The sequence below is a fragment of the Siniperca chuatsi genome, linkage group LG2, assembly GCF_020085105.1.
Source record: "Siniperca chuatsi isolate FFG_IHB_CAS linkage group LG2, ASM2008510v1, whole genome shotgun sequence".
Lineage (NCBI taxonomy): Eukaryota > Metazoa > Chordata > Actinopteri > Centrarchiformes > Sinipercidae > Siniperca > Siniperca chuatsi.
In genome coordinates this window covers 31,521,743-31,546,273 of record NC_058043.1, presented here as the reverse complement: position 1 = coordinate 31,546,273, position 24,531 = coordinate 31,521,743, and the positions used below count along the sequence as shown (strand labels likewise).

The 24,531-nt window shown below is 39.5% G+C and overlaps 1 protein-coding gene across 4 annotated transcripts in view; it reads right to left on the bottom strand.

The window, feature by feature from the left end:
• LOC122883490 (receptor-type tyrosine-protein phosphatase gamma-like) overlaps nt 1-24,531 on the bottom strand; it is a 577,119-nt gene that overhangs the window by 31,532 nt on the left and 521,056 nt on the right. For all 4 annotated transcript variants that reach the window (XM_044212273.1, XM_044212264.1, XM_044212251.1 and 1 more), the window contains exons 13-18: nt 18,740-18,893; nt 13,113-13,204; nt 9,962-10,053; nt 6,597-6,693; nt 1,942-2,024; nt 1,575-1,709 (exon numbers count right to left, since the gene is read on the bottom strand). In XM_044212273.1, coding sequence (XP_044068208.1) covers nt 1,575-1,709; nt 1,942-2,024; nt 6,597-6,693; nt 9,962-10,053; nt 13,113-13,204; nt 18,740-18,893 — 653 coding nt within the window. The remainder of the gene's footprint in view (nt 1-1,574; nt 1,710-1,941; nt 2,025-6,596; nt 6,694-9,961; nt 10,054-13,112; nt 13,205-18,739; nt 18,894-24,531) is intronic.

Below are 24,531 nucleotides of genomic sequence, written 5' to 3'. Positions count from 1 at the left end.
TGGTTCCGAGAGAGGGTCTGGGACGCAGCTCATCATCAACTACGGAGAGCACTCTGCAGGCGCAGGCTGACGGCCGATCTTAGGAGATCCACCACTCCAAGATACCTACCCGGCCAGAAGGTCTGGTTATCCACTCGCGACATCAGGATGCGCCTGCCCTGCAGAAAGCTAAGTCCCAGATTCATTGGCCCCTTTACCATAATCGAACAGATCAACCCTGTCACATATAAACTCCAGTTACCAGCCCAGTACAAGATCCATCCTACTTTCCATGTCTCATTACTGAAACCATTTTATCCTTCTGTTCCTGTCTCCACAGAGCCTGGCGAAACGACAGATGCCCCCTTACCGCTTCTCTTAGAGGATGGACTTTGAGCTCAACGGTTATACGTATTAAACTATTAAAGGTAAAATAAAATAAGTTCTCTTTTCCTTGCCTAAAGTCCCTTCACACTTTTTCTAAGCAAGTGTTTTTTAATGCCTAAGTATTAAACTAAAGAGTTGTTTCTTTTGACTTATATATATTGTTTTAAAAATCGCAAGGCTTAGTATTAACTTTGCAAAAATATATATTTTTAGTTACTGAAACCTAGCTGAAGTAGTTAGTGTAGCCAGATATATTTTATTCGACAAGTCACAACATCACAGACTCGACGGAAGCCGCTCCTAGTCACTGAAGCCAGCCAACTTTAAAAGCAAAGCCCTTCTGAAAGAAGCCTGCACAACATCTGTGTTCTAAACACAGCAAAGGTTAGAAACGAAGAAACTTTGAATCCTGCATCTCCCAGAGAACTGTGTCAGCAGCAACTTGGCTCGGACCTTTGCTGTCGGCCCTGAAACGAGACCACCAGACCAGCCAGGTGACCTCATCAGCTTGGTAACCAACTGCTTTCACAGAGTCACCTGGGTGCGGCCTGCTGGGATCCTAAATCTGAGTCTGAGCTTCAGGTAGACAACCCGGCACCTTCCGCTGCACAGCAGATTCAACCATGCACAAGATACCAGAAAGCCGGCAGAAACGCCTCATCTATGCCAACGCTTCAAAAACAGTAGGTTGAATCACGGTTTCACTGTGATAGAGTTGATGTCAAATAAGAAATGAATTCCTCTTTAGATAAGTCACCTGCCTTAGCGTTACCATAGCGTCTGATCGTTTTGTCAAATCACATACTTTACTATTGCCAATAACACATCAAGGTTTACCTCATTCCATATCTGTACTCATCTGTCTGTCTTTGTTATATACCTTAATAATCCTTCATTTATTCAGTTATTACACATCATTAGGCTCATTTAATCAGTAATAAGTTGTCTGTGTTTTCTTTGAAGCAGAAGACAAGGTTAATCTTTTGAAAAGAATTCAATCCTTCTTAGAGACTTGTCAATTTAATGATCAATTTTAATTAGTTCGGTTTTGTTTTCCCGGTTTACCAGGTGGTGCCCCAACAAGAGTATTAGAGTGTAAATATTTTGATTAAAGTAGTTGATAGTCCTTCAAAGTTATGAAACATTTTAGAACCTTGCCTTAAACATCCAAAAATCTACATTGTGTTTGTGTGTATGTCAGAACATACCAGGCCTTTCTCCACTAAGTTGGTGATCATGAAGATGATGCCAGTATGTTGCTCCCACACCATCTGCCAAAAGTCTTCAAAAGTGGACTTGAGAGGTCCCTGGGCTGCAATGTAAGCTTTAGGCTTCTTATAACCCTAATGTATGAATGACAAAGAGACAGATTATTAGCAATACGTAGCATATAGAAATTATATAATTGATTGTAAAAGTCCTTCCAAAACTTGAGAATATATCTAAGATAGATTTCTGGATTCTTTATTGTTGTTTTCTATTTGTTCTTGCCGTCATCATCTCCAAAGTCATTTTACTTATCATACAAACACATAGCCACAGTTCAGTATGAGTTGTCCCAGAGAACATGCTCACATTCACATAGTTGACATTGATGTAGTCGGTGTGTTTGGAGTTCTTCCCAGCCAGCGGCCTCAGCTTCACCCTCCTGTGGTCATCTGAGGAGGAAACAGAACAGTAAAACAGTGAGTTTGTTTGTGTGACTGAAACCATGGCATGAAGATACCTTAACGCTAACCCTAGCACGGTGCATGATAATGTTCTTATCTTGGTGACCTGCCAAATCACTTGCTCCCAACTAAGAAGCACAGTAATATTTGTGGTTAAAACAATGGTCAAACTGGGTTGTGTAGCTTTGTACCAACAGCTAAACATGCAGCCATAAACATCATGGCACCTGCCCTTTGCTTTCAGCATACTCTAATGAACACAAGACTAAGCTGTTGTTAGCCACAGCCAATGTATGAGACATGTAAAATATTTATTACAGATTGATGTAGCAAGCACCAAGCCTGTGTGTGCTGCTTCAGCACTAAAGGGTTTATGGTAAATTTGTCTGTTTAACCATTAACACTTACACAAAGATCTGTGATTTGTGCTGTATTACATTTAGAAAAAGTACAGCGGTTTAAGCCCAAATTCAGCCAACTTGGGCTCAAAACACAGCAGAGATCACTGTACAATTTTTGGACTCAGCACCTGAAGAAGAAAGAAGTGTATTTTCACATTGCTTCGTCAGAGAAATATCTGGTCAATTACTGGCCAAGAGAAGTAAGAAGAGACAATGTGTACGTGTGTATTCACAAGAAGGCCCTTCACAAAAAAGGTGTTTATTATAAAATTAAAAGAAAACACTTCACAAAAAAATTGACTAACAAATGATAGGCAAACCATACTGGACACATTCACAAATTCAGCAGGCCTATAGCCTAACGAATGAGTCCCAGGGCAAACTGACGATGTTGATGTTGAGATGAGTCTGTGGGTTAATTTTGGTCTCTCTGGTGAGTTTACGGAGAAATCTTGCTTCATTGTCTGCGTGTCCAGAGCCGCCTGCAGTTCTGATACCAGTTTGTCCTCTGGCTCTCCTCTCTCAAGGCTGCCATGTCAGCCTTCGATGCTGACAAGTCAGTCTCAAACCGCTGTTCCTCAGCTGGACGCAGTGCCTCTGCTTGATCTTTCGCTGCGTCAAGTTCCTTTCTTCTCTGGGATAGCAGCTGAGACAAATGATCCCCTGCATTGTGGTCCACAGGGTGCCGGACACATTTAACAACACATAAAACACACAAAAACTATCTCAAGTAAATGGATTGTGCTTGTATAGCCATTCTAGTCTTCTGACAACTCAAAGCGCTTATCACATATCAAATTCACACACTAACAAACACCGAAGGGAGCAATATGGGGTTCAGTGTCTTGTGCAATATCCACCGTCTCATAATAATCTTAATAAGCTACACTTAACTTGACAGTACATGGACTACTACTTATTACTTATATTATTACATTGTATTATTATACCATACATACTTATCAAGCGGTAATCCACTTTGTACCTTACACTTATTTTAATTTTATACTTATACCCACTTGGTACTTAATTTATCTGACCTGTATTATAGTGTATTATATGTTTTGCTTAGTACTTCTATTCCTGTGTGCACTGAGTTTCCCCTTGGGGACCAATAAAGTATTTCTGATTCTGATTCTTGCCCAAGGACAACTCGACATGTGGGCTGGGGGAAGCCGGATCGAGCCGCCAACTTTCCGATTGACGGACGACCCGCTCTACCACTAAGCCACAGCCGCCCCTTCGATGTACATAATATATGTATATAGGGTGATTAGAGTAAGAAGTGTGAAGAACAGGGAGCTGTGTGTGAAGCAAGCACATGAATAGAAAGCGGCTGGTGAAAAGATTGATGATGTGCTCTTCACAGATGAATCCATAGTGGCATTGGAGTGGTTTGCACTTGTGTGATAATATTTCACATAAATTCACCTCCATACATCCTCTGGTCAGACTGCTGCCTCAGCCCCTAGCACTGATAGGACTACAACCAGCCAGACTTTGTCATGTCTGTATTTACTTTGTATACTCATCAACGGCTCTAAATTCTCAGGTGTTTTGGACACTGCATGAAGGAGTTAAATGTCACTTCCTGTGTCCACTGTGTGGCGCTATATAACACCCACTAATTATATGCCATGTTCCAATATATCAAGTGTACACCACACCATGAAAATGTTATGTAAATCAAATGAAAATTGTGACAAGTCATACTTCCTGTTGCCGGTAGGTGGCACAATAACTAACTCCTAATTGGCACGGTCTGCGATTGATTTCTATAATTAATAAGGTCCCAAGGGGCAACCTCCGGGCCTGAAAACCCAAGCCAACGTAGTGCCAAAAACTGCAGTTCCTCAAATGGCCACTTGAGGCTGGCTTCAAACACAAGTAAATCCCCATAGATCCCCATGTTAAAATGCCCATCTTCACAGCAGAAATAAACATGTTTACAGCCTGGTACAAAAAACGATTTTGGTTTATAGCTAATTTACCCCTTCATGACAGCTGTGAGGGGGGTGAATTAAACTCACCGGTTTAAATTATATTGATATGTGTGTGACCACATTAACAAAGCGGATATTCCCTACTTGGAATCTCCAACTAGCAGCGTAGTTGGGGGGATGTGAGGAGGCAGAGTCGATGATCGTGGAGACCGCTGAGTTCCATCAGCTGTGCCTGGGGTAGTTGTGGCTGGGGACTGTTGCGGCGAGGGGGCGGCATCCTTCTTTGCAGATGTGTTCTCTGCCGCTTTGCACCATGTCTGTCCTTACAGGCTACAGCCCAGTGCTCCGGTTGACGTGGAGTCGAACTCAACGGAGCCTTCTCACCACCCCTGCTGACGAGTGACCGTGCATCCACTGGGGCTCGGCAAGGAGTAGAAATGGCAATTGCATTGGGCTTTGCACTCATGAGGAGAAGAAGAGTGGCTCGTTGTCCAGTTCTGGGATGGATAAGCCAGGGGAGTGAGGGGATGGTCGCATTCTGGTTGCCGCAGCCAGAGGAGTTGAGGACTGCAAGGTGTTTTGCCTGGGCCGAGGCGACAGTGGAGAACAGGCAGGCGATACTTTACTTCAACTTTAAGTAACTTTGGTAAGGTAATAAGATCCACACTCAGCCATCAGGCTTGCAGTTAGTCTGCGAGAGTGCTTCAAAGCTTAAACCTTAATAAAAGTATCCGGTTAGCCTAGTCGCCGGGCTAAAAACAAACCTAGCTAAGCAGAGGCAGTCCGGTAAACCACATTGAGTTGCAGCCAGCTTAAAATCACTTAAGATCCATACGTCCGATGCCTGAAAACTTTTACCAAGTTAAAACATATAGGTAAAACAATGTCCAGGGAAACAGTGTAGCATAGAAAACTTGGCTTAAAAACTCGATAAAATGTCAATTTGTGATGGTTTAAGACGAAGCTTCTGGCTGGTACACAAAAATGCAGACGAATAATATTATTATTGAATTGTTTAAAACTGTCTGATAGACAAGTCTAAACTGTTGACGGATGGTTTGTTTAAATAGCAAAATAAAAATGTCCATTATGAAATGAAGACTGTACCCTAACATGTAAGTATACTGTATAGGCTGAATACAGCAGAAAATGAGTGCTCATTCCTAAAGAGTTTCATTCCCCTGTCATCTGCTTGCCAAGCACGGTCACTATGACTACCCTACAGTAGAGGGACAGAGACTGCATCTGGACTGCTCACATGTGCCACCTGGTGGTTGTTGGTGTGCACTGCAGCTACTCCTGGATAAATTATATCAACCCCCTTCACTGCCGCCGCAGCATTAGAGCGGTAATCACGTCAATTTAAACAAGTGTACATCTGTACATATGTTAAAGGAATGGTCATGTACCCATTAGATTTTCACACCACCATTTGGACGAATCAACAAGGCAACTGATGATGAGATGGGCAATTTGCATTTGATATTCATGGTCCCCAGAGGATGAACCCTACCGATTTGGATGATCCAGCTGCCTTTTCCTCTAGAACCACCCTTACACCAATATTTCCACTTGCACGGCTTAGTGTCGCTTCACATTTTACCCCTAGAAACATTTTCCCGAGCAGTCCTTGCTGCGATACAACCTCTTTCATAGTAGACGTATATATGGTAGTGTGGTGAAAAGTGTCTTTTTGGAAGGGGAAACACAACTTAACACCAAAATAAGTTTAAACCAATCTGCTCTTTTCAAAAAATAAAAAATAAAATAAAAAAATTCAGGTGTTTCAGTGAAAATTGGTAAAAACTGAGAACAATTAGCCTTACCTATCGGCTGGTTTAAGTAATCAAATCATGACTAAGCTTGTAACTGGAAAACATTTGATTAGTTTAGTGTTTCAACTAAACCTACGTTAGTTTAATCAAGTTGTTATTCTGATTATATTCAGCTCCTAGAAAGAGATGTATAGAAATTGGCCAAAGAGAAACATTTTTGCTAACTGGACGTTAAATAAAAACTGCCACACAAAACACAGTGTGGAATTAGCAATGGTTTGGACATATGCAATAAGTTTCTAAACAATATGTATCAAAGGTACCGACCAATAAAAAAAATGGGATCATCTGGAATTTACGATAGAATTTAAGACTGTGTGTACTACATAAAGAATAAAGTGCAGGGTATGCACTATAGTGTGCTATGAAGTGTATACTCACAGGCCACTATGTTGATGTATCTGTTCTTGTGCTTGTTGTCAGGGTGGTTGGAGTGCTCTGACGTGGTCTTCATATCAGCAGTAGACCGTTGAACCTCCTAGATAAGAATACACAGACACACCCCTATAATCATTCTGATATGTCTGTACAAATGAATGGTTAAAATTGGATGTCCCAAGGGGGTGAATCCTAATTTTTTTGGGTGACATAGCCCCTAACCTTTCATCTAGTATCACCATCACATCAAAATTTGAATGTATGCAAGAAGTGTCTAAATCTAATGGACAAATTACTATGAAATTTACTTTACACACCATGCTCCTCAAAGGTTGAACCCTTTCCATTTTGGATGCTATGAGCTCTGTTGTAGCATCACACTCTAGACAAAATTTCCAATGAAATTTACTGAACATATTCATGCTCTGTAGGGGTTACACCTTTTTTTTCCTCTAGTGACACATTTGTATTGTGTGGTGCACTGAACACTGGAGCCTCTAGGGGCTACTACCTTTAGACTTAAAGCCTTGTTTCCCAGTTGTTGGCTCATAATTGTTTTGACATGTATGAATGCTGCATTTGACACATCAATGAGAGATGGAAAAAAGCAAATAAGTGTACAATAGTTCTTGAAAAAAAATTGGTTCTACATTTCTTGATACACATTGCCTTGTTTTCTGTTTAAATGTATGTGACTTCTTCTCATAAATCACCATAGTGATTTTTGTTGTTAATGTATACTGTATGTTTTGGGTGTCTCACATCCACCACGCACTGCTGTTATAACTTAAAAATCTACATCTCTTGCACAAAAGCTGTTCTCCTAGTTCTACCTGTTTGGGCTGATTCCAACTCCCTCATTCATTTTTCCTCTTTGGCTATAGCAAATGTCCCTCTTCCTAGCTTGTGCTTAAATAAGCTATATCCCTAGCTTGGCATAATCATACATTTTTTTGACTTGAGGGCACAGTACAGCATGTTGGTATTAACAGCTACAGAGAAATTATGCTTTCGTTATGACCAAAAATCAATTACAGGATTTACCCTGGAGCTCTTGTTTACTTCATATATTTCATAATTATTCTCCTATATGGATACTGATTTATGGCTGTTGCTTAAATTACAGAGAGCAATTCTGGGTTTAGCAGCCTGTGAATACATGTCAGTGTTTAATGTCCAGCTCCTGCCAAGAAAACAGCTGTTGGCTGCTATCTCAGCATGGCCAGCAGTGAAGGCAGGCGCTGGATTTGTAGTCATTATTTCAAAATGCAGTCATTATTTCCATATTATCCATATTTTATTTGCCATGTTATTATTATGACACTTTTACCAGCTAATGGGCTATCGATGTGCATCTCCTCAGGTACTTACAAATCTACTGACAAATCTACTGACAAATTACAGTATATTTTCATAGTTTTTGGTGTTTTGGACTGTGTTCTTGGATACTGAGTACTCTCAAAACAAACAATGCATCTGAAAAACGTCACTGTGTAGAAGCTGACAGAAAGGTCATGTACATGTCACACAAGATCCTGGTCCTGCTTACTCGATGCATCCTGTGTAGACACTGTAGCATGTTGCTCCAGACACTTAATAGGTGTTCAACTGGGTTGATATCTGCTGAGTGGGATGGCCAGATTACTTTTTTTTTTTAATTCAGGATTTCCTTTCATTTGTCCCCCATCTTCATCTATGATAACTATAGGATGGGCACATTTACACCAAGCATGTTTAAAGTATTTCCTTCAATCTCTGGAGCATTTACTGCTACTTTTGTTTCTTTGGCTGGGTGACAATGTCATCACAATGTAGATGAGACTAAATAGTAATGTTTTATGCCTCCTTAACTCCACTCTGTCACAAGAGGAGAAAATGGGACACCAGGGATGGCAAGGACATGGGAGGAGGATAATTTCATTTGAGAGTGTGCTCCCTTCCTAAAGCACTTTCCAGTGTCCATCAAGCTTAAATGGGGACATAGGGGAGGACGGACACATTAATAGTGTGTGAGGGGCTCTGTTTTACCAATTAAGTTACTCATTCAGGGGGTCCAGCTCAGTGCATCCCCCCTTTCTCTTTCTAGGAAGAGCATGAACCAGGGATGCAGAGCGATTGAAGCGAAAGCAGGAAACAAAGCGACGAATAAGGATGATGAACAAAAAACAAACAAAACTAAAGCGCTAGATATTTTCACAGACCACAATTGCAGAGGGAGCTTTGGCTGGTGTGATGAAGCATGCAAGGGTTATAACTAAACTAAATTGCCCATCACTGAAACTTCCCCTTCGTTTTCTCTGTGATAACCATAATCATTCAGTATGCAGCCTTTTTTGTCTTCATTATCTCTTACCATCTCTGCTTTCAGCATTTATTTGGTGTGGGAGGGTATTTAGACTGTAGAGAGCCCATATTTCTTCCCCTTCAAGATTAAACATAGGGGAACACAAATATGACTTAACAATATCTGTAAGTAACCAGCTACATTTGAGTTTTCTGAGTACATACTGATGTACTGTGAATAATATGCTAACTAGAGCTTTAAACATACAATAGAATAAGATAAGACCTACTTCTGATCTGACACAACGAGCTGTGCAAGGATCTGTGGTGGTAACCTGCTCTCACACAATCATTGATTAGTTTATCATAGCATGGCCCTCAGTGTCTGAAAGAGAGTGTGTTCATGTGCAGGTGTGTTCCCAAAATGTACTGAAGGACTGGTGTAATATGAAACAGGACAGAGCAGGTGATGAAGAGCTTAGGCATTATACTGAGCTGTCTGCTATTGGCTGGGCTTTAGTAACGTCATGTGACTACAAGGGATGTCAATTCACACCTGCCTCAATTAGCTTCACATTGGAAAAATGACAATGAAAATTTAGTGGCTATAGGCGATATTTTTACATTATACCAAGTATCTGAATCTGCAGCTCCCCTCTGTTTTACGGCACTTTATAGTGAGTTAAAGCTTATTGTTTAGCCGTCCAGCCCACAACTTAACTAGTTTAGTTCACTCTCATAACAAGACGGTGTAGTCCCTCATTCGTCCAGGAGTGTTCTATCGTAGAAAAGGTTTCAGTCGTAGTCATCTGGACACTGTTTTCAGAATCAAGACGTTTCGGCTCCCATCCGGAAGTCATTTTTAGAGAAATAGCTCTAAAAACCCACTGTAGACTACCTGCTCAGCACTAAACAGCAGAAATAGTTAGTGAATAACTGGTGATTGAAGGGGAGCATGTAGCAGCTAAAGAGACATTTTGCTTTGTTTCTGCTGACCACAAGTGACCAAAAAAAAAACCCCACAATTTTCTGCATGGTTGCATTATCCTGTTTGGTTTGCGTACATACAAGAGTTTCCTGCTCACCTCAAAATCTTCAGAGAATCCATGCTGGTTATTTGAGCAGTGTTCAGAGATGTGCTTGATGAACTGCTTGACTGGAATGGCTTCCATGTCATCTGCAGAGAAAAGACAAAACCAGGGTTAAACCAGCTTCACAGGAACAGTAACTTGCCTTGGAGCAAGGCATGAACCCCCCCTTGTCAGCAATTATTTAAAACAAGTGTTAGAGATAGCGACAACTGCATGCCCTATTTCTCACCTCAAATTGATTGAGGAAATTATTTTGGTGGTTTAGGAGAAATGTAATATTGCCAGAACAACACCATGTTCTTCCAGTTTGATAATTGAATGCAAAAGCCAATGACAGCCCAGCGAGTATGTCAGATGTAAGAAGGGTTGGGATGGTGATGCCTGACTGAAGGAGAAAACTGTCAATAATGTTGACAAAACAATCTCACCACAAGCAGCTATTTTGGAGATTTCAGTTGTATCACACAATCTTCCTCAGCAAATGAACTACTTTCAATCTCCTTGTCATTAATGTATTGTACGGTCTACTGGAAATTACCTCTGCCTGCAACAAATGCCTAATAAGCCTTACTAAACCGCAAAAAGAGAAAATTGTGTGCTTGTGTTGTGATGATAAATGCTGATGGAGACAGGCCAATTTAGTATTAATTTGCATTCAGTGTTTTCTATTTAATTACCCTAGATACAATATAGAAATAGATTGATAAAAAATTAATGAATCAAAATGCCAGGGTTAGGGGCAAATCCTAACATATGCACTCATGGTACTAAGTGGTGCTTTGAGTAAATCCATTCCCTTGAATGGTCTCTGCCAAGAATAATACAAACTCAGTAAAGTTTCAGTTCAACTGCTTTACCAAAGAGTAGCAAGCAATTTAGCGGGTTGCACAGGACTGGAGTGCATGTTTCATTAGATGGCAAACACTTGCATACAAAGAGTTGCAAAGTGGTAGTTGATCTTCAGACACTGACAGCATAAAGAGCTGAACTTGACCTAGATGACTGGAGCCTGCTCAGTTAAAAGTATGCAAAAACATTACACAACAGCTAAAACTCTCTCACAGCTCCCTTCAGTTTAGTCTTCATCAAATATTAACAAGAGCATACACTAGCTTGCTCTCACTTTGTGTCTTGCTAGACGCTCATTTAGGTATGCAAATATGTCAAAATTATTTGTGTGTCAGTAAACACAGCAGGCTGCTGAGTGTTAACCAGAGAGGTCTGGAAAAGCCAATTAGCTACACGGAGAACTGATCCAATCTGTTTTATTGCTTTGACATATAAAACAGACAGTAGAGTGCAATCACTTACATGTATAGTATTGTATCTAATATATTTGTTCTTTTGTCCCAGAATACATGCAGTAAACAGCACTAAAACACCAGTTTGGTAAAATAACCTGGTTTCCTCAAAAATAAAAATCATCAGTAAACCTAATACCCTCAATAAACGTATGATTGATTTATAATAAACTTAATACTTATCTATATGTATCACTTTGGGTACAATACCAGTCACAAAAATTACAGCTTCAAGTAAATTATTATTTCCATTATCAGTTAGGGCTCTATCAATATATTTCACAACACTAAAACACAACAATATATATTAACAATATATCAGTCAGCTGAAAATCAAGTACATCTTGTCATTTGCCTCTCAAACAAGATGTCTACGTGATGCATGACTGAAGGGAAATTTTGTCTAATTTTGACAGGTGGAGCGTTCTTTTAGTCTTTTGGCTACAAACAGACATGTTCCCCAATTGACAATACAGATGTTTTCTATGATAACAAGCATGGAAAACTAAGACTGACTGATTTCCAAATGCATTTTCCTCCAGAGACTCTCAGTCTGGCTTCTCTCTCATTCATGGAGTCAGATAACTCACACAACACAAACTTTCACTCAAGGTGAAACTTTTCCAACTTGAGTGAACATGTCTTCAATTCAAGCTACGTGAATCCATTTGCATATATTTTGTCTTTCCACTTTGTATTGATGCCACCTCTACATATCACTTCATGCTGTACAATACAACTGATCAGCCTCATTCACCACATTTGCTTCGATAATTGGATTTGTGGCTAACTCATGTGTTTTGGAGAATGCTAGCCAAGACACTTACACAATATTTTTTTATCAGGATCTTCTCTAAAACATGTACACGATTCAATGTATTTATATCAATCAGAAAACTAAGATGGTAAAAAAGGACAAATGCAGAATCTATTCATAGTTTGTTTTCAGTAAAACTTTGTAAAAAAATATTTGAGTGAGTGCATTAAACCATAACCCTGTAATGCTAGAGTACTCCACCAATTTAGCATTGCACTCCTATAACACTGTCGAACTCACTATGGACAGTTTAAAAAAGGATCAAAACTGATGCAGCAGAACCATATATCTTTTTTATTCCATGCATCCATGTTTTCCCTTGTCAAAATGGGAGCCTACATTACCCACAATCCAATCCAACTCTAAGTGCTGACAGTTAAGACATAGATTCAGGTGTGTTGCGCTAGTAACAGAGATGAGGTACAGGTTACAGAGGTCTGGTAAGCTCACTTCTTTCTAACTCCACACCCCCAGATTTTTTTCATTTTCAAACTTGTAGTCTTCAGCCCCAACCAACGCTGACTCAAGTGACATCACTTGAGAACATTTATCAGATTTTACACAGTCAATAAATATGTATCTGTAATGTGTACATACTGTAGATATTAATGGCATTATAAGTATTTTCTATTGTATTTTGCTCCAAGAGCTGGAAATACAGACACGTCATCAGTTATCTTTTTACATGTGACTTTTGCTACACTTCTGCCATGGCAAAGATCTGAAAATGCATGTGGCAATTTGCAAATGTGTGTGGAGATTTGTCTGTGTGCCTCAGTAGCTATACAGCCTACATACCACTAGTGGGTGGTAGCACCCAGTGATTTTAACCAAGTTTTAAATTCTGTCACAAGCCGGTAACTGTAAGCAAAAGCAGCAAAGTGTTATTCATTCAGCAACAGTGGACAAACAAATAAACAAACAAGTAGGATTGAAATCTCTTACCCTGGCAAGGTATACCAGTATATCAAACCAGCAGTTTTGCAGGAGGATAATAAATGTGAGAAGTGCTGTGGTTGATTGTTACCTGGGATGGGGATGACAGGGATCGTCTCGTTGGGTACCACCTTGGGTGAATTGCTGTCTTCCACATAGAAATGAGCTGTCTGGAAACAGCGCCTGACAGAAATAAAGAGAGATTACACTTTAACAATGTCTTTCATTTCCATAGGTAGAGAGTTTTACAAACACTCCACTGTTTGATCTTGTTAGCAGCCCGGACACGTTTGTCACTACAGATAAATGGAAGTCATATGGACATACATGTATTTACCATTAACCTGCTACGCTGCCAATTGTCCATTATGTCTTGGTACAGTACATGTGAAATGTCTCAACTTGTGAACTCATGTGTTTTTGAATTTGCCCCTATTGGCCACTTGGTCAACCTTTGTGAGGGCAACCTCCTTGTGGTTAATGCTTTTTTTTAAACTTTGATTAAGAACCTTAACAGAAAAACAATGGCATTGGTCATATGTTTAAATGGTCTGTTGGGTATACAAAGTTTCTGACTTTGACACTAGAGACCACTGTTCACATCCTATCGTCAACATGGTCAATGTGCATTTTTTTTAACAATGTCCGTCATATTTCCCCAACCTTAACTTAACCACATCTTAACCATAGAGATGGCAGACCAGAAAATCATCGTATGTCATTAATAAGGGTCTGCAAAGTATTGAAGAGAAAAGCGCATTGAAGGGCAGAAAAGAATAGACTAGTGAGTTTGGGCTTTATCTTATATTAGTAGTTGTCCAGGGCGTGGTGATGTGATGTCATCGGCGCAACACTTCACTCCCACCCTAGATTATATATATATATATATATATAATAAATAACATTAATTAAACATGGTATATCAATTAATGTACATTTGACTCTGAATTGCAAAGTTGATTTCTTTTGTTCCTTGTTCCCTTTATTGATTAAATCCAGACATCATCCCGAGTGGGGATTAGTGAGGGTCATAAATTGGCTCACTGTCACTTCACTTTCATTGGTCATTTTATGACCCAAAAAGAGAGTAAGACAGGATGTTTGGGGGAAGTTTATCATGGAATTCTCACAGAGCTTGTTTATTAGTCAGAGGCATGCTGTTTAGAAGAGGGCATCAGTTTTCTGTGGAATAGTTCAATTGTTCATCATCATCATAATCCTACAGTTGTGAAATGTACTCTAAATATAGGCCTGTAAATATGCTCTTGGTAATAGTTTTCCATTACATACATCTTGATATATTTACTCTTTGCACAGTATTTGTGTTGTATCGACATAGCAGCAAGACCTCCAACCTGAATAACAAAAAAGGTCATTTGACATTTGTTTCGAAAGTGATGTGGTGCCCAATCAGCAGGATGACATGTCCAACAAGTCCTCATACCTAATCAACAACCTATCATCATTGACAAAATCAACTGATCCTCCACCTCTATGGTTAAGGGTAGGCAACTAAAACTACTTGGTTAAGGTTAGGGGTAGATCGTGGTTAAAAGAAACCAATGTTGACTGTTGGTAGGAGACTCTTTGTCAGACACTTTGTACACCTAAACATCAAGCCCGACCTCCTGCATAAGAGGTTGTGCAACATAATAATAATGTCATGCGATTTCTGTCTTCGCTTCTCCCATTATTATTTGCATAGCTACAACAAGTTTCATATCAGGAAAATGTAAACACAGGTTGTTTTAAGTGTTTGAAAAAACAACTGATACTGTAGTTTTTCTGGTGAGGCCAGTCTCATTTATATAGAGAGTTTTTAGCATAGTTAAGGGTGGCTGTAATGGTTTTGTTGCATGTCAGACATCAGATGTCATGTTGCTGCATCTCTATCTGGAGCTCAGGGGAGCCTATGGATTTCATGTCAGAAACGTTGGACAAGATGTTATGAAGCTAGAGGCTATAGTGTGACTGGCTCTGAGTTTGAAATCACAATGCCCTAAAAATCACCACCTCCGCTGTGCTAACGAATGAAAACGGTAAACCTTTGTTTAGGTAATTTATGTTGTAAGTGTGTGTAGTTGCTACACACACACGTGTAATTCCTCACTGGTTTCGTTGCCAGAATTTTCCAGAAAATATGAATCAATCCTAAAAAGCTAGATTAATAACTTTCATAGAAAACTAGTCTGTGAGCTATTCATATCATATCTGGACTTGGTTTTGTCTCTGACTTTATTGGAAATTATTTCTGAAAAGATAAATTAAGCTAATTCTTGGGTGTCATTTGAATGCCTAAAAAGCTTATTAACTGTGCTAAATATTATCTTGTAAATGTGTTCTCTCCCCATAATAGGCCACCCTGGAGGTTTCAGGTAATCATTTTATTGAGCTTTAATTAACATAACAAATCCCCCGACACCATAACTAAAAAGACCAATTGACACTAAATGACTTCCAGTGACTCTCAGCCTGCATTGAAGCTGTGCAGTAAGTGTATACAGTGCTGGAAAAAATTAAGAATGGAATCAATCAACTTATTTAAAGGGAGGAGGCCCTAATTTATGCATTAGTATAGATCCCCACCTCCTGTATGTACAGTGTAAGAATAATGTTGGAGTCACACATCCCCCGTTTACAAGTTGGGAACAAGTTTGGTGATGTACCCTGATGTCACCAGTGAGGTGGTTTCTAAACTATTAGCCCTCAGCTCATCCTTCAAAAAACAGAAACTACCAAACATGAGGGTATACTTTGTACACCATTTCTCTATGTTGTAATGTTTTAACACTGCCTGATTACAAACCCATGTTGTGCAGCCAAGCATTGTTCAAATCTACAGACATTTATTTTATATTCTAGTGGAGATGCCAATAAACAAAATCTGTCAGGCTGAATTTTGGTTATAAAATGATGCACAATGCACCTGGAATATATTCATTTGATGGAGTGACGTGGCATGTCAGGTTTGGATCCTTTCCTTCAATGAAGTGTTGGAACAAGCACATACTACTTGTTCAAACTTGCATGTGTCTTGCACAGCACCACTAGCTACAGTATGGATTCCAGCAGTGGAGGACATAATTGGTCACACAAAGAACAACTAATTTCTTCCAGTTGAAGGTGGCCATGCCACCTTTTCAGCCAGTCCTCTCACTTTGATATGCCAGAACTCAGAATCTGTATGTTCGGCTTGGAAAAATAAAAAAACTTTTAAATCTAATACACTTATTGTAAGGCAAAAACGATCAAAAACGTTTGCTAAATGTAATGTAATAGAAGTTGGGGAAAACACAGGATGCCCATTATGTTTTGTCAACCTCCAGTTGCCAACAGCATGTAAAATGAAAATGGCTAATCCTAACCCCACACAGTCAACTGTAGATAAATGAAAATTACTTCTGATTGCAAAATTTTAGAATGCCTCCAAGTTAGATTTAAATCAATCAACCTACACCTCTATGATATAGAGAACAGTCCTGCCCAGTGTTGGAAATTAACTTTTTTGTCCACCTGCCACCAAAATCTACTAGCCACTCAATTTTTTTACCAGCCACTTTCTTAACTGGTGTTCTGTCGATATGTGCTATCTACTGAGATGTGTTGCTTAGCTGTTCTGCACATTTGCATGAACCACAGTCTCCATGAAATCTTATAGAAAGACTAGAGATATTATAATATAGTTTTTCAACATGCTCTCCATATTCTTACAGTATACACGGAATCACTAATGGTGTAATATAAAATGATTCTGTAGTGGGAGCATTATTTGATAGGGGATATTGGTCTATAAAAATACCCTAACCCTGAAATCTTAAATAAAGATATTATAGATAAAGATATTATAATTATAATAGAGTATCAAAATATGTTCTCATATTCTTACAGTACACTTACCCCTGTTTGTAATAAAAAAAACATATACCGTCATAATACTGTGAGAGCTATACCTTTATGGGATAACTTGAAATGGAAACACATAAGGTAGTTTTTCGACAAGGCAGCATAAATCGTCATAACAAAGCCAGTGTGTAACTGCAGGTGAAAAATAATAAAACAAGATCTACAATATTCAAGCAATAGGCTACTTTATTTCATAAGGTAAATATTTAAACTTCTAAAGGTGGGGTATGCGATTCTGGAGAAATCCAATACCATGACAAATTGCATGATATAGAGCGAACAACGACACAGCAGGTAATGTAACTAACGTTAGCTAGCTTGTGGGTTAGCTTAGCTAGGTTATGGGTTAGCAAAATGTCCTTACAGTTTCTGCTGCTAACAGCCAGAGAGAATGAGACGTTTCCCCAAGTCAGCAAACCAGCTCCAGACAGAGATACTCAAAACTCTCCTGCTCTCTCTCTCTCTCTCTCATACACACACACACACACACACACACACACACACACACAGTAGGTGCAATGCAATTTTTTCAAGTACCAGAGCGATGAAGTTGTGGCTCGTTTAGAAGGTTATGTAACCACTGTTCCTACGGTGGCAAGTATACATACATTAGTCAACTATAACTGACCACACAATCAATTGTTAGACTGACTTCATGAATAGTTTAATCATGTTGAGAATATTACGCGGCAGTCAGCCAAACACCTAGCTAGTAGTATTAGATTATACTATGGATGTAGTAGGTTGTAATTAGTGTGGCATTAATCAATAACACAAGTAATTTGTGTTTTGAATGACTTTCATTTACTGGAAATGTTTCAGAAGGAGCGTCTTTTTTTCAGTAGCCACATTTATAATATCATTTTGAGTTGTTTTGCCAACATTTTTCTTGTTTTAAAAGCATAAATACTCATTTGCAGGTCATACACAGTAGATGTGGTAACATATGCTTTTTGGCTATACTTGAATATGAAAATCTTTTGTTGCTTCAAACTTTCTCTGACTTAACTCATTTTAAATCTCGATAAAGCAGATCTCACAGCACAACTGTTGTCATTAACCTGTACTTGTTTATTTTGGCAATATCGAGATACTCAATACTAATTATAAAAACACAAAACTAGTTTTGCTGTGTATATATCAAGGAAAAGTCAGAAACAAATGAAATGTGTCATTAAAAATTTATTTTAGGTCACTTGCCAATTAATACAGGCAGTCTTATATATACTGCCAATTAATACAGGCAGTCTTATATATACTTGCCGAGTAAAGATAGAGGAGTCGGAAAATTGCTAGGCGTTAGACGTCTCTGGACACGGACCCTGTGTACACACACGCACCAGCTAGAATGTCAGAGGATCGTCCGCAAACTGTGACAGAGCCGGAACACGACGCAGTCCAACCCTGTGTACATAAAGTATTTGCCTCTCTATTTGATTAAAATTAAATCAAGCTAATTGTCACATACACAATCATACACAGTACAACGTCTAATAAAATTTGTTCTCTGCATTTAACCCATCCTAAGTATTAGGAGCAGTGGGCAGCCACTATGCAGCCCAGTGACAAACACCAGCACCTTGGTCAAGGGCACTGACAGGAGAATTAACCTAACATACATGTTTTTGATCTTGGGGGAAATTGGAGCAACTGGAGGAAACCCACGCAAACACAGGGAGAACATGCAAACTCACTGTGAGGCGACAGTGCTAACCACTTCAGATATGCAATCTTCCAGTCATCCATCCACCTTTCAACATCTAGGCTACCACCAACACTAAAGTAATTGATAAGTGATGGTGTTGTTGTACCCACCTCCAGTAGACGAGAACAGCCAACAGGAGAACGAGGCAGAGGAAAGTCAGAGCTGAAACCACCACCAAAGGTACCAGCCACTCCACACAGCCCAGCCTCGCCCCAGACCCAGGCCTTGCCTGATGGGTCAGGTTGGTCACAGCACTGGGACGGTCTGGAAGAAAAATATTGAGAAATGAATGAGGGAAAGAAATGAAGTCCACAGGCAGAGGCCATAGGGGGAGAGGTAGAATAAGGATTTTACTGAGAAGAAGGTGGAAGAGATGGATGCCATTTAGTAGAGAAGGATGAAGGAGTAAAATCGAGTAGGATGGCCGATTCTTACCATATGAGGAAATCGGGATTGGATAAGAGTGAAAGTAATAAAGAAGTTGTAAGAAAGAAGAAAATGGAAGAAAGCGAACAGGAATGATTGAGTTAATGTGAATAATAACACCTTTGTCTTGGATCATACATGATCAGTGGTTCAGGCTTTCATTATGTGCCTTCATATTACAAGACAAACATATGAAAGCCTCTACTACTTATCGTTAGTTGTTGAACCAGTTATATTGAAAAGGGAAATAAAAGTTGAAAGAAAGGTTGACATAATTTCCTCTTTTTATCATTGTACGCCACTGATCAAGTGTTGGAAGCAACTGAAACAGTGTTTCCTATTAATTACCTAGACTGTGGTGACCCGCCATGGTCTAATTTGTCCTGCCACAGTTTCATAATGAACCGAAAATATTTTACACTTCTCATATTAACATAAAAGATCTTTAACGTTGTGTTTTGCGCCATTGCTTCAGCAAAGCATCTCTCACTCCCAGTCAGCCCCTCTCCCCCCGCTGTACACGCGCACACTCTCACCCACAAACACAATGGATGGCAGAGCAGAGAGGCCACGGTGGAGACCTCAGGTTAAGTGAAGGTAATGCTTTACTCGAGTTGGCGACAACTCGAGGAAAAAGTAGAAAAGCAATATTTCCTCCTGCTTTGTCCTGAGTTGTTGTTACAACCACAGCACGCTTGTTAAGCTAATAGTGAAGTGTTACAAACAAGCTAAAATGAAAGCTGTCTGTATGTAGACTAACTGTTTATCTTAGTTTGCCACAAATCTTGAAATGTGGCAACTGTTGTAAACTTACTGTAGCTGCTGGCTGAAACAAACCAGCCCCTTCTCTCTCTACTCCTCTCTCTACAAGCACTGATCACAGCAGCAGAGGGAGGAGGACAGAGGACATGAGCAAGGACTGATACAGGCTGTCTGTTCTGCATTCTTACTAAACTTCACTCAGTATTGTGATGTCAGGAATATTATTATATTACTGACATTTTAGATTTGTTTCCAGTGAGATATTATTGACACCGCAACCACAGCACCTAAGCCCTCCAGAAACCTAGGGAAAACCCTGAATGTGTTTCTGATTGTTTACTAGAGCACAACATTGTTTACAAGAGCACAAAGTTCTTCATGCAATGTGAGGTTGATGTGGTCACACAAGCTGCGTTTACAGCATGTCAATGTGCAGAATTTCTGGCAAATGTAGTCCTTAAAACATGCAAGATTGCACATTACAGTTTAGCTGCGTCCCAACTCCATACTTAATACACATCAAACCAAGTTTTGAGTGTCTGGTGTGCTCACATTAGCCTGAAAATCAGACTGAATTGCCATTTTGCTGCCAGGGGCATAATAGTGAGGGGAATATAAGTACCCAGTAGGGGTGGGCGATATGACCTAAAAATTTATAACCTGGCATTTATTTTTATTTTTTTTTACGGTGACAGTATTATATCAAGGTATTAGGGTTGGTGTGATTCAGACATAATCAAGTCATTGATTTTGGAAATACGTCGATTTGCATAAGGTGTGCGGGCACATCATAATGAAGTATGGCTGCGCCCAGTCAGTTTAGTGTTGCACAAGAGTGAGTAATTTGCCAACCTCTTTTATGTCGAACTCCAAATCCTTCAACCTACTAGCTATCGGTGGTAATTCTGGTTATAGTTATTAATTTAATTATTAATCTGAGTTCCAAATTGATAGTTTAGTGTATTTTATGAGACTCAATCAATTAATTGGCTATCATTTCTCTTCTGTAAGAAGAGTGGTGCCCCCCAAGGACTTTAAGTTATTTATGATTATCTTTGATAACTCTGATAGCCATAATTAATTGACAGCACCTACACAAATGGGTGCCCCCCTTTAACCATTGTAAATACCAACACCCTGGAGCAGCTGAAAAATCTCGTCCACGATAATCTAAAGCAGTGTTTCCCACACATACACTTATACTTTGGTGGCCGTTAATATACCAGGGCGGCTCACACAAGTAATTTGGCAATCCATTTTAGCACCCTGATGAATTAACTAGTGGACAGTCTCCCCTCGCTCTACCTCTCCCAGGCGGGCTACTGACAGTCGCACATGCTCTGCAGAGAAACACACAGAAAGAACACTCTCCTGTTTAATGTAGGCCTAATTATGCTGTTGTTTAGGGAAAGCTTGTAAGTGCACCTGTTGGTGCCGATCTCATTCAGTACGTTGGTTCCGATCACTTCGATAGGCTACATCATTATATTAATCGAGTAATAAAAATAACAAAATAATCTTTAGAATTATTGATAAATTAGTCGTTAGATTAAACGACTAATCGAAAAAACAAGCGGTGCAGCCCTACATGGAATTACAAGAATAAAAGGGATACTCCACTCAAAACGTGTTTGTACCTCATTTCACTCTATTGGTAATCAAAGGGAACATATCTTAAGAGAACTTTTTTTTTTTTTAAATGGATGTGTTTATTGTCTCCAAATAGAAATGCAAATGAGGTATTAGGTCTACATGTGTTTTGGGACGAGTGGCCTGCACCATAATGTAGATTAATTAGAAAACCACTGTATTAATTAGAAAATGTAATGTGATTCATTCTCAGAGTTAGACAAGGGGTAGGATTGGGCATCTCAACAGCATTCATTTGGCAGAAAACCCAAAGCACATATTAAACAAATGCATGTTATTATGATGGGCCCTAGTACACACTAGTTACTAGTGTAAAGCACACACACACACACCATTAGGCGTATATATGTTTTACCAGTGATATGTTGGATTTTACAGTTAAATGAGTTACTTAGGCTATTGTATTGGGAAAGTAGAGAGGTCAGAGAAAGCTATCATAACCATGGATAGCGCCTAAACTAGCTTCTGTATATCATATTGTCTCATCAAATGATCAAATAGACTTGACATTGGACAACATCAACATACATATTGCCCAGCAATCATTATTGCATATCTGTATATGAAAAAATTTCCAAAGAATTATTCATTTAATTAAAATTTTTTTATACTTTAGTTATAGTTTTTATAGTTCATGTAGAATAAGCATATCATTTTGTTATAGATTGCTACTGACTATTTTATCAAAAAAAAGAGAAAAAAACATGACTAATACTCACACACAGCCATGGTAGCGCCTGGCTAAAGTTAGCTAGCTACTAGCAAGCAGCTGGCTCGACTGTCAATCAAATGATATGCTCAATCTATAACCAGCGCAACATATTTCCGAGGTCCTGCCAGCAAGCCCTTTGTGACTTAGGGGACAGATGGACCAGTACTGCAGGAACATTTCAGAATCTTCATATTTTTCATGGATCTCGTGCTGAGTAGTCAGCCAGTGATAGTAACTATAGTATCAGCATGAGAAGACGCACTCTGCCGTAGGCAGGGCTTGGTTCAGTTTGTCATTTGCTAAGCGATAGTTATACATACATACACACATGCAAAAATCCCTTTCGTTTTGGTGGCGTCCCGGGGAAGATCTCAAACTCAACAAAATTGTCCCAAACACATTTTCTTTCGTCCCCGGGACGGGGACGTCATTAGTCTTGTGCCCTGGGGTGTACTTTGTTTGAGAATTTGTTTATACTGGGGAATTGGGATGCAGCTTATTTGCTAAGCTAGGATCAACATGTCTTGGACCTACGGCATCTCTGTACACGACACACAGAGATGAAACAGATCAATATCTCATGCTGCGTAAGACTGCAAACAAGCATATTTCTGAAAACATGAGGTAGTTCCTTGAACTACATCTAACAGAAAAACTGAGGGTGCTGCGGCAAATACAAACCATTAAATAAATCCAAATTAATACAGATCAGTACAGACTGCCAGGCCAGTTCCCAGCTGACTTTCTCCCTGCCCTGAGCCCAGCATACTCTGCACACTCTTTGAGGAAGTGCAGCCAAATAACTGCATCAAAACAACACAGAGCTCTGAAAAAATTGAGTTATTTGTTAAATCCAATTTGCTTTTTGGTCCCTTAATCACAACCATCACTACCCCTACCCAGTTCAGCTTCTGCAGCCATGACGTTGCTGGACCTGATGCCGGCTCCCATGGCCTTCAATCTGCAGCTTTGCCTGGAGTGAAACGCTACATCAGGCCAGGCTCCTGCACTGCACCACAGCTGGCTCGCATTTCCACTAACTCTGCATCTCCTTCCTTACATCTACACACACATACACACACACACACACACACACACACACACACACACACACACACACACAGAAATGCACAATGCACACAGAAAACCCAGAGATGCTGCCTCCCTCTGTTCTCCTCTATTTTCCTTCTGCTTTTCTCTTACGATTATGACGGTCTGACAAAATAAATTAAAAACTGTATTTGCCCTTGCCAGCAGCACACAAACACAAAACACACACCCAGCCAGTCACTAATGTGCAGTGAGACCCATACTGTACAAGCATTAACACATGCAACACACTCCATACATATACATGTAACTATAAATCGAGCAGAGACTTTATTTCTCCCCTGCAGCTGAGTCTAGCCTGCAAGTTTCATCTCCTCTCACCATGTCTGAAAGTAGGCCAGAACTCAGATCAGAGAAAGAAGACAGGGAGAGGCGAGACAGGATGAGGGAGCGCTGGAGGAGTGAGAGAAAGAGAGGGGGGCAGTCTGTTCCACAGGCTGCTGACTCAGGATCCCCCACTGTGTGGCCCTAGTAAAACTGTGTGTCTTCTTCTGACTTTCCACTATCGCACACTTCTACAATATTACTTAGGTGGACTGAAGATTCACAGTGGTGGAAAAATTATTATCAACAAAATGTATTTAAGTATCCAAAGTAAAAACACTCATTATACAGAATCTCCCCCTTCAGACTGTTATTGTTGAAATATTATTACAGATGCATTCATGTAATCAGCATTTCAATGTTTTTTCTGTGTGAAGTAGAACTAATTATGACTACATTGTAGGGGTAGTCTGGTCTAGCATTGCATTTATAAACATATTATTTTGTATGTAAAATCTTAATCTAAAAAGTAACTACTAACTCCAACCGTCAAATGAATGTAGTGGAATAAAAAGTACAATACTTCTCTCTGAAATGTAGTGGAATAAAGTATAAGTACCACAAAACTAACTACTAACTATCTGTTGTAACTGTATGAGACCCTGTGCTACTACCTGCTGGCTTTGACCTAATTTACCAAAATTTTCAGCACATGCAGTTGTACAATAAAACATAAGATTATAACGGACATTTTGGGTGCATTCATTTTCATTCTCACATCCAAATAAGTGGTTTAGATCATTTACATTAAACTGGTACTTTTTTAAAACTGTCTAGTCATTTAACTGCTCATTGTAAGTTGTAAGTTAAAGCTGGATCTGGCAGATTCACTTTGTCTCCAGATGTCAGCTATGATAGTAAAAATGTAAAATGTTCTTCTAACCAATAGGAATGATGGCCAAAATCCTGAAACCTGAT